Source organism: Hydra viridissima, unplaced genomic scaffold (assembly GCF_058129835.1).
Source record: "Hydra viridissima isolate aposymbiotic clone 2 unplaced genomic scaffold, HvirCarnegie_v1 scaffold_1, whole genome shotgun sequence".
NCBI classification, from domain to species: Eukaryota; Metazoa; Cnidaria; class Hydrozoa; order Anthoathecata; family Hydridae; genus Hydra; species Hydra viridissima.
This window is the reverse complement of record NW_028324300.1, coordinates 20,201,315-20,212,884: the sequence shown is the minus strand read 5'-3', so window position 1 is coordinate 20,212,884 and position 11,570 is coordinate 20,201,315. Positions and strand designations below refer to the sequence as shown.

Genomic DNA, 11,570 nt, shown 5'->3' with positions numbered 1-11,570 from the left:
TTTTATGCAACATTAAGGTGCTCTATACTTAAGATAGCAAACTGTTGAAAACTTTACATTCTATAAGTTTGCTTTATTAGAACCAGATCAAATCAATATCAAGTCATCCAGACTATGACACCCTTACCTCTCAAAATTAATTAACTTTTACACTTTTTGTTGTTCATAATAAACAAAGTTACAAAAATGGAAATAAAAATACACTTTGGTTCTTGAGATATTGAAAACTTTGCTGACTCAGCATTTCAGTGACAGCAGGATGATTTTGGTAAAGCTCCTAAAATTTGGTTCACTGTAGATTTTTGCTCAAGGAAATTAAAAACGACACTCAAAAGGCTTTAGAGTGTTATTTTTGAATCTCTTGAGCAAAAATCTACAGTGGACTAAATTTTAGGCGCTTTACCTAAAAAAATTTTAAAGATATTAAAGGTCAAAGTTTCTGTGGCTTATCCTACTTTACATACAATAAAAATGCTTTGTTTAGCCAAGTTTAATTTAAAATATTGACAAAACACTATAGATTTTTAAAGCAAAAGTGCCCCAACTTGTATACTATTATCTTATTTTGGGACTGCTCTAAAAAAAACTTTCTTCTTGCTTTTTCTCATTAATGGTTGATCAAAATATTCGTTCAAAATTCATAAGTAGAATTTTTAATACATAAATTTTAAGATGAAAACCTAAAAATGCTTTGCAAAGACAAGCTTTAAACTTGAATTTCTTTATATTTTATTAAATGGCTACTAGTTGTGCAAACAAAAGAATGCATTGAAAAAATAACATCGTACACTTTACTTCTGTTCATTTTCTTTAAATAACATTAGGAAGTATGGGAAATTCATTTTTTGCAATTTTTATTATACCAATTAAATAAATAATATGCTGAATATGGAGAAACATTAAAACTGGAAGAACCCTCTGCATTCAATGTTACAAAACTGAAGTATCAAGGAAGCAAATTTTAATCAAATTTAAAGATGTTATAAATTTTATCCTGTGAAATACTTTTAACTTTCCTCAAAATAAGTTTTAATGGATTAAATTTATCCTTTTGATGATTGATGAGAAAAACTTAGATTACTTAGACACTTCTTGAATACAATGTTGTCCTAATTGTCATGTCATGTTTTCTGGTATTTCATTACTAAATACTTTGGTAAAGAAAAAATTGACAAATACTGCAAAGAAAGTTATGAAAAATCTTCAATTCACAAATTATTAGAATATGTTGGCAAATCATTTCTAATATATTATTCTTACAGTAATCTAATACCTTTTTGTTTGTTACACTGTATTTAGTAAAGAAATAGAAAATGGATTTACAGCAAAATGAAAAGAAACTTAATAAAGTTATCAAATATTTTAGTTAAAATTAATAAAATAAAACAAACTTTAAACCTGTTTAAAAAAATTCCAAACAGTACAAATACAATTATAATCAAAAAAATTTAATTTTAAAGGATAAATTTTTTATGAAAATCAGCAGCAGCGTTAAAAATTAGATACAAAACTTCAAAAGATTTATGAAAAAGGACTGGGGTTTAAGTGAAATTATATTAACTTTTGTAAAATGTAAAATTAGACAAGAATGAACACAAAACTAATGTCTTATTTCAACAATGATTAACAGCTGCATTTGATCGAACCAACTTAATTTTAGTACTAAACTAAAGTGATACTAAAGCACTATCATTTCTAATAGCCTACAATTACCTTCATTTAAATCAAAGTTAGGAACCATGCATGAATCAAATGATATACCAGGAGGAAAACTAGAATACTCACAGGATCAAAATAGTTGAGACAATGTGTAACTGTTACTGTCAATTATAGTTAATAAAAGCCATACATTTTTATCTATTGAGTATAGTAAAGAAAAAGAAAATGCAGCTATTAAAACTATAATATCAGCACTCATCTAAATTACTTCCAAATTACATTTCTTGTAATAAAATTGCATAATATCAAATGTTATTGAAACATCAATGAAACATCTCATCATGAACATGAACTCATCATTACATCAAATGTTATTGAAACATCTATGAAACATCTATAAAACAACTCACCATGAAAGAATATTAAATAATCACCACTAAAAGATGCATGAAAATGTGCAATCTTTGGATTAAATAATAAACAAAGAAACAAAATTGTCAAAAATTTTTTTAAATTTCATCTGTTCAGTTTAAATAAACACATTAAATTTTTAGATTCTTTCACAAATTTCTGTTTAGTTATATTCTTTTAAAGTACAGTTTTAATTTAAAAAATTTATTGCATCTGAAGGATAAAATGTACCATAATAGTTCTTCATGAGCATAAAACTTGCATGAATAGAAAACAAAATGAAGTTTCTCAAATTTAAACATTTATGTAAACACAACTAAAAAAAAAAGCAGTTTAAAATTTTTTTTAACTAAAGTAAAAATCTATTTTAAAATAACCTGCAAACAGGATTAATAATGTCCAGTTCATTATCTGATTTTTTTCTTAAAATCATTTAAAGATGAGGTTTTACCAAAGGTGGCTCAAACAATTTCTGTATGATAGATAAATTTGATGTCAGAGATACTGAATAAGTTATCATATGGTAAAATAAAAACTTTAACTTAGAATAGTCCTTTTCAAAACACAAAAAATTTCTTCCAATATCTTGAAAATGAATCTACTTTTAAAGATTTTTGTTTTGGTTTTTCAGAAAAATGAATTGAGTTAAACCTAGAAGAAAAAAAAGGCAATAACAAATCAAACAAACAATTATCTATGCTTTTATTGAAATTTTTAGAGAACAAAATGATATTTTTACTTGTTTTTACTTTAAAGCATTTTGTGTTGTTTGATATGTTTTTTACAAACGCGGTAATAATTTGTAGGAAGCACAACTTTTCAAAATATAACATTATTATTAAACTTACTTATACTGTTTATATAAATTCTATTTGTGCATGCGTTTAAATTATCTCTTAAGTTTCATCTAAAGGCTTTACGTAAGTACAGCTGTTTTTTTGCTCACACTCATTTAAAAGTAAAATTGTAGAAATAAAATGATAACATGATAACAATTATAATAACAAAAATGATTTATAATAAAAAATTCATGATGACAAATAAAATTTAATAAGTGGTTTATTAATGTTGCGAAAAAATTGTTTTTATTAAAAATCAAAATAAAAGAATAATTATGTTATTTTTTATTAAATTTTATTGAAATGTCTAAGTTAACTAAACTTATCGATATTATAGTAGTAGTAGTAGTAGTAGTAGTAGTAGTAGTAGTAGTAGTAGTAGTAGTAGTAGTAGTAGTAGTAGTAATAATAATAATAATAATAATAATAAAATAATAATAATAATAATAATAAAATAAGAAGAAGAAGAAGAAGAAAAAGAAGAAGAAAAATAATGATAATAGTAATAATAAATATATAATAATAATAATAAAAATAATGATAATAATAATAATAAAAATATATCACTTATAAAATCCACAAAAACCTTTTACAATGTTTCTATAAATATTTGCATATTCTTTCAGAGAAATTGTTTTGTATTACTGATCTCTCAGTCTATTCAATTTTTTAAAAGATGCTAATATCTAACATTAACACACTTTCTTAGTTTGTAAAATTGGATTTCAATAAATCCTATCACAACTCCTTTAGACTTCATGACTTTGACAGAAAAGGTAACTATCACAACTAGCTATTTCTAATCTTTTGAGCTTTGCTTGAGGTTTTAACAGGTGTTAAAAGTGGTAGTAAAATCTTTATAAAATTTTGTTAACTTCTTTTTAACTTTACATAATTTATTAAAACTGAAAAATATTTTATTCAAAATACAATTTGATATTTATTTGCTTACCATCTTTATGATGTTCTGCATTTGGAAAAAAGAACAGAAAAAAAACCATAAAAACTTTTAATGAACACAGGAAAACATGTGATAGGAAAATATATTATCTTCTATATTATTAATATATTATCTTTTATGTTATTTAAAAAATCGACCAACAGTTTTCAAAACAGCAATTATTAAACAAAGATGACTTAAGTAAAAACTATAAATCATAATCTCAACAATGTTCTTCAAATTATTGTTTATAACTTGGTTGTTAGTATAACAAATATTAAGATATCATCTTTTATATTATCTAAAATATCGACCAACAGTTCATAACTCATAATCTCAACAATATTCTTTAAATTATTGTTTATAACTTGGTTGGTAGTATAATTAATCCTAATGAATATCCTTGGTTGGTAGTATAATAAGTCCTAATGAATGTATTAGAGGAAAAGAAAGAGTTGCTAGATACCAATTTTGATTTTTTTTTTTTCTTATTTTTTTTTTATTTTGACGTTGATATTTAATTTTGAAATTCCTCTTAACTTTTACGTTTTTTCATCTTTTTAATCTTCCGTTTTCTTTCAAAATGTTAAAACCTTTATTTATTTCAGTGCTTATGTTTACAAAAAAGAGAAATTCTTTTAAAAAAATATATATATATTTTTAAGAAATTCTCCTTTTTTATTGAAGTTATTTTTCTGATTTAAAAAATATTAAATTTTAAATGAATTATTTGAGCTTGAAACAAAAAATGAAAAAAAATCTCTCTGATGCTTAACATATTAACATAACTGTAATTTGTTTTTTTAACATTTTATAAAATAAAGCTTACTTATAATTATTTTATTTATTTATAATTTTTAATTATTTTCTGTATATTTTTTCAATCCTTACATAACATATTCTTTACTTTTATTCTTTTGTCATAAAAATTGATTTTACTTAAGAAAACAATTTTACTAAAAATTTTTCCTTCTTTCTACAAATAATTTCTTTTAAAAATAATTTCTTTCTATTATTATACTCTTTGCAGCTCTTTTCTCTTTTAAAACATTTTATTATAAAAATTTGAAATGAAAAATAATTATAGAAAAATGCAACACCATTCAATCAAGTAAATCAATTTCAATCAATTTTCATTAATTTTGTCATTTTAGCATGGGATAGTAGGGTGTGTAGATTTTTTTTTTTTTTAATATAAAAAGAGTAGTGAAAAAATGTAAGTTTACAATTAGTTAAACTTATTAGGGAAACTTTCAAAACTAAAGTCCAATAAGTGCCAGCTCGCTAAACTTTGATTTCAATACTAAACATTTTTGGTCATTTTAGACGTTAGTCATTATATTTATATTTGTTTATGGAATAGCGGTGAAATTTTTTTATCAATTTGTATGGTGTACAACATACACCATGCATAGGGGTAGGAAAAGAGTAAAAAAAATAAAAAGTATGTATAACAATAAAGGTCGAAGTTTTTAGCTATTTAAACATTTTTGAAAGTCTTTATCTACTTTCCTACAGTTTTATGAAGGTTGCCATATCTTTTTTGCTTCTATTTCATGACATTAAATGTCTACCTACAAGCTGAGCACATATAAATGATTCTCTTCGCTCATGTGGCTAACATGGCTTGCAGCTTCAGTTACCAATTTGACACATTTTTTAACTGACTGCGTATGAGAATTCCAGTGAGGAACTTCCATAGGATAGTTTACAAACTCTTTGATTGTGGCAGAGGTAAGAATGCAGGTAAGTGGAGGCTCAGTTACACTTAAATTCCATGTTATAAGGTCTGATAGCTGTTTAGCATTAGGATTTATTTCTGGTGTTCTTCTTACTTTAAGACTACTATCTCCAACTTGAATTACCCAATTTCCTATTCCTCGTATGTTAAGAATTCTGTTTACAGCTTCTTTTCTTTCTTCTGCATTTTTGCTGCAAAGCATGGATTTTAAAATTGCTTCAGAATGTGCATACCATGCTGATCATCTAATTGTTGGCATAACAATATCTAAAACATTTGTACTCTGAGTTCTAAGTAACTCTAGATGATACAAGACATGTCTAGGTCCCTCAACCCAACTTGAACGAAATTTTATATCAAACTAGTTAGGTATATAAACATTCACAATAAAATTCACAATTATTTTTAAATTACCTAGATTTGTACCAGTAAGGCCATGATTAGACATCCAAATTCTGCAAAATCGAAGTGCTGTTGTTAGCCATCTACTGTGACAGACTGGTCCAATTTCCAGCATTGCTAACCTGGTAGGCATATCTCCAGTCTTTATTGCTTGACAAATTTGATAAGCATAACTTTTGTCAGTGCTTAAATCCTTAACAATTTTGTGGCTGAGATAAATCAAAGGAGGACCTAAATTTATTTTAACAAAGTTGGTATTGATTTCAATCTCACTTGCTGTGTCAAGCAATTTCCCAAGTGGTCCAGACCATTTATTATGAGAAAGCATTGAACCATCTAAATGTTCAATTAAATGTCTTAACCCTAATTCACCAGTATGTAGATCACAAACAATCCAAACTAATTTTCTATTTAATCTTTTTTCTACTTATTTCATGACTCCACCTGTCCAACCAGTATTGACATTTGTGCTATCAACTCCAATAACCATGAGATTTTGATTTTGATTTTTACTGTTTAACCATTCTACAATGTGATCTGCAATAACTTCAGCTTTTTTTATTATTGGTCATATCTGGAACAAAATGAAAAAGATAGTCACCACCAGGGTCTTTTCACAACAGAGTAATGTTCTTCTTTAATCAGACTAGGAAAACTTCTTTCATTTACCTTTATAAACATTTTTGTGGCATCTACTCTCCCAAAAAAAAAAAGACATGCGCAGGGTTTTTTTCTAGGTCTACCTCAAACTGATTGTGTAATTCTTTTGCAAATCTTTCCTGAGCCCTTTTTACCTTGTTATGATCTATAATAAGATGCCAATCACTCTTGCTTACAATCTTTACATCTATCAAAGCTGCTGTAGCTATTTCAGCAGTTTCTCTTAAACTTGTTTTGTGTTTTATACTAGCCAGAGCAATATTTTCAATACCGATAGTATTATAAATTGAATATGTTTGATTCAGAGAAGATTTACATTGAGTTTGGTTATCAACTTGGATTGTTTTCTGACCACTACCATCTTTAAATGATGAAGAGCAACTGTTTATATAAATTGTTTCAACATTTTCACTATACTCATAATCCTGATTTATAAAATAAATTGTTTATATTTTTAATCTGTATTTAAACTAAAGTATATACAACTAAGAGTTTTAAACTTACTTGCTCAATATGTGGCAATAAAAGAGATAAGGATTCTTTCTTGTGCATGCAATTGATTTGTTCTATTTGATTGAAAATTTCATCTGGCTTTAAAATTAGTTATATATATATATATATATATATATATATATATATATATATATATATATATATATATATATACACATAAATATATGTTTAAGTATGTGATGTAGTTGTTCAAGCTTTCTACTTAAACAATTACCTTATCTCCTTTATTTGTTTTCATTGTTCTTTTTTTTTGTTGTTTTATTTGAATTTTTGTGGATTCTTTCCTATCTGCACCACCAATATGGAAAGTTCCAAAACTTCCAATTTTAGTCCTCTGAGAGTGGATGAATTGAAGCTCTAAAATCGGTATTTTTTCATCTCTCTTACATTGACACTTTATATGAATTTTTTCCATACATTCTGAATCACATTTGTACAATGAACAAAGGATTTTTTTACATTTGCAAAATAAGATGTCCACAAGATTGTCTAACTTTAAATTAAATCTTTCTTTTTCAGCTTTTTTACCACGTCCAATACTAAAATTAACAGCTGATTTCTATTATAACTTAAGTTTTTTGAAAAATGGTGAAGTTATATTTTTTCACTACTCTTTTTTTTGAAATTTGAAAAAGGTCATTTTACCTTGAAAATTGACACACTCTAATGGGATAGTTATGTTTCTGCTTATACATAGTTTTTTTTTTTAAATCATACTGTTTGCTGTTTTTATCTCTTTTTTAAGTCTAGTTTGTTATATAAACTACCTAGATTCTTGTTAAATTAAACATTAAATTACTTGTGTGATTATCTTTGTTCATTCTTCATCATGTTTAGTTATTTGCATTTTATTAGTGATATGCCATTGACAAGTGCTGTGCAATATTATTATAAACACAAAATAACAGATTTTGATATTTAAGTGAGTTGACCTTCTAGCGTACTTAGAACATTTATACAAGCACTTATATCTGTACTAACATTCTTGGTGAAGAGACCGTAGACAGTCTTGTTAGTATATGGTCTCTTTTAAAAAATATAACCTGGTTAAACAAATTTGTTCAAAACAATTCCAATTTTTGAAAATTAGTAAAGCCATAGATCTTATTACGATATAGGTTAGAGATACCCTTACTACTGCACAAAATATGCTTTATCAGCATATTTTAGGTTCAAAATAACAAATAATTTCTTAAAACTTTTTACTTTATACCAGTCTTTATACTTTATACAAAATTCCCAAAAGAAAGCACCATTCTCACCACTTTATTTTCATTCTTAATGATTTATTTCTATTGATACTTTTTTTATAAGTATTTTTGTTTTTATTTTTTTTATCATTTTTGTATAAACATTCTTGCTAAAGAGACCGTCTTAATCTGTATAAACATTCTTGCTAAAGAGACCGTCCTAAAGAGACAGTCTTGTTAGTATATGGCCCCTTTTACAAAATATAACCTTTCACAAAATATAACCTGGATTTATATCTATTGATATTATTTTTATTAGTACATTTGTTTTTATTATCACTTTTATTATTAGTACTTTTAATTTTATTATTATTTTTATAAATATTACTTTTGTTTTTATAATTATTTTTATTATTAGTAATTAAGTTTTTATTATTAATTTTATTATTATTACTTTTGCTTTTATTATTATTTTTATTATTAGCACTTTTGTTTTAATTACTATTTTTATTATTAGTATTTTTGTTTTTATTATTATTTTTATTATTAGTACTTTTGTTTTAATTACTATTTTTATTATTAGTATTTTTGTTTTTATTATTGTCATTATTTTTATTATTATTGTTTTTATCATTATTATTATTTGTAGTAGCAGTAGCAGTAGCAGTAGTAGTAATTATAATTAATATTGGTATTATTATTATCAAAAATCCAAAATTTATTTAAGTAAAAAAAAAACCTTAAATAAATTAGCTTACCAATCTTCTGCTGCTCTGCATCTGAAAATAAAGATAGTTATAATAGTTATTTGTAGAGATTACATAAAAAAACAAACCCTGCAAGAAATGTTTGAAACATATATATAGAGGCTATATCATGGTGCAAATCATTCCTTCCCATAGCTTTTTATTAGTATTTTTGTTTTTATTTTTATTATTAGTATTATTTGTATTCCTTCCAAAAATAACAAATTCTTCCCTTTCCTTCCCAAAATAACAAATTCTTCCCTTTCCTTCCCAAAATAACAAATAATTTCATAAAAATTTTTCTTTTTTACCAGTCTTAACAAAGTTCACAGAAAAAAGTCTGATACTCCAAAGGATTTAGTATCAACTTAAATTTCTTTGAACTTAAATCAACTTAAAATCTGTATGATTATCCATTTAACAAGTAAGCCATTATAAGAAGATTGACAAAAGTTTGTCAGTAAACTTATATCAATGGTTCAAGTTGAATATTATTCAAATATTAAGTGCATATTTTTGTTTAACTTGCATTACTTTGCCAATTAGAAAATTGGGATTTTTAGGTTTTGCAAAAAGACTTATACTGTTTAATTAATTAAAAAATACATTTAACTGTTAAAAAAAATTATTTTAAAAATTCAATAACTTAAGAACAACTTTTTTAAAAAATTTTTATCCAACTTGTAATTATCTGAAGCCAAATAAAATCCAAATAATCAGCTACAAGAAACTCACCTAAGAAGGATATATCTTGTAAAGCATCATTTCTTTTCAAGACTTTCAGAGAATTCTGAATGCAAATTCTGTAATCATTTGGATGCTGTTGATAAAGTTTTTTTAAGAAAATTTCAATTTTATTTTTTTCTCTTGTCAAACAATCATGATCTAATTGATTAATATCCACATCATGATCTATTTGATCAATAACAATGTCCACATCATCAAAACCAGTGCCACGTGCAAATATTTTCCATTCTGATGCCACTTTATCTTTTAAAATATTCACTATTCTTAGATCCATTCCTAAAAAAAAATTATTTATCACCTACTATACTTTAAATTAATTCTTTAAATTGATCAAGAAATAAATACAGTCCAATGTGTTTCACTATTAATTTTAGTGTTGACTATAAGATAAGGGGTTTTTACTGAAACAAGAGATCATTGAGTCACAACCCTCATGAACTATTCATGAACAAATTCTTGTGAGCTACTTGAAAATGAAATAAGCAGCATACAACTTAAATTGTTTTAATTCTATTAATATAAAGGACTGACTTTCAGAATCAGTACTAAAAAATTCATATGGTTACTTTCTCCCTTAGCAAATAATTGTAAACAAGAAGCAAATGTAAGAGGGAATAAAATTGAATGTAACATAATTAACTTTTGGTGGCATAAGATCTTAATTCATTTATAATTTCTTGCACATGAATGCTATGTAATAGAATAATTATATTAGTTTGCTACTTAAATGATTGAAACAAGTAGAAGCTACTAACTGCTCTGAAGAAATATTTCAATTAATGATAAAACAAGCTTTTTTCTAACACCAAATCAAAGGTAACTTAGGAAGATATGTTTAGAATGAGTAGTTTTAATGAAAAATTCTCTCCAAAAAAAACTGCAGTTTCTTAGTGAATGTTTGTTTTGAGTCAAATAGCTTCATGCAAAAATGCTTTATATAAAAATTTTGACTAAAAAATTCGAATATATTATTGGTTTGCTAACTGTACCTTGTCCTGTGGTATAGATAAATCAATAATATTCCAAAATAATGGGAAAAAATTCCGGGTGCAAATGGAAAAACCTGAGAAGAATAACACTTTGATAATAAAAACATTTGTCAGTTAAACTATTATTTTATTGTATTAATTTAAGTAAATCTAGTAAAACAGATTGCTTCTAATTATATTATTTCATTTATTTATTTATTTTTTTTTCATTTTCAGTTTAGTCCCGATAAGTCGAATCTTCAAGAAAATGGCTCGACATAGCTAATGTTCGATCATAGTGATATAATTTAGCTTTTCTTGAATGATTTTTTGTGTGTGTGAAATAAATCAGTGATATAATTTTGGTTCTTTGATTGAAGGAAAAATGATAAAAAAATATCAGGACAAATATATAAGAAACAATCACTTAAAAGGGTTGAATGTAAGATGCAAAGAAGGGTAAGCTGTATATTTTTTAAAACTACATTTGATAAAACTAGATGCCTACCTGTTTAACTGTTAATTTTGCTCAAGAAAAAAACGCATTAAAGTCTGAAGAATTCTTGCACTGCACTAACAAATTTGTCGGCTCATATAGGAGCAGTGATTACTCACTCCCGAAATTCTTGCGGTCACGTGATACTTAAGTGTATCTTGAGTGACAGGCTCGAAGTTGTGATGTTTATATGAAGCAAATTAGCGCTGTTATTATCCCCATGCTACAAAAAAAGAAATCCATAGCGAAGTAAACATT

The 11,570-nt window shown here is 25.4% G+C and overlaps 2 protein-coding genes and 1 pseudogene across 8 annotated transcripts in view; all 3 read right to left on the bottom strand.

Annotated features, from left to right (window-relative positions):
• The window catches only part of LOC149893804 (NACHT, LRR and PYD domains-containing protein 3-like), a 112,460-nt gene that overhangs the window by 29,063 nt on the left and 71,827 nt on the right, over positions 1 to 11,570 (bottom strand). For 6 of the 7 annotated variants that reach the window (XR_016449080.1, XR_016449083.1, XR_016449081.1 and 3 more), the window contains exons 1-3: positions 11,325 to 11,452; positions 9,837 to 10,124; positions 9,114 to 9,134 (exon numbers count right to left, since the gene is read on the bottom strand). The exons of the other annotated variant lie outside the window; for it this stretch is intronic. Coding sequence is in view for 1 of the 6 variants with exons in the window: in XM_090076392.1 (XP_089932518.1) it covers positions 9,114 to 9,134; positions 9,837 to 10,122 (307 nt within the window). In the remaining 5 variants the exon portion in view is untranslated. Of the gene's footprint in view, positions 1 to 9,113; positions 9,135 to 9,836; positions 10,125 to 11,324; positions 11,453 to 11,570 lie in introns of those variants that run through there. 7 annotated transcript variants of the gene reach the window in all.
• On the bottom strand, positions 5,952 to 7,089 carry LOC149893810 (uncharacterized; annotated as a pseudogene).
• Positions 11,460 to 11,570, bottom strand: part of LOC145200984 (NACHT, LRR and PYD domains-containing protein 3-like) — a 72,566-nt gene continuing 72,455 nt past the window's right edge. The window contains exon 10 of the mRNA XM_090076371.1: positions 11,460 to 11,535. Within this exon, the coding sequence (XP_089932497.1) occupies positions 11,525 to 11,535 (11 nt within the window). The 3' untranslated portion in view covers positions 11,460 to 11,524. The remainder of the gene's footprint in view (positions 11,536 to 11,570) is intronic.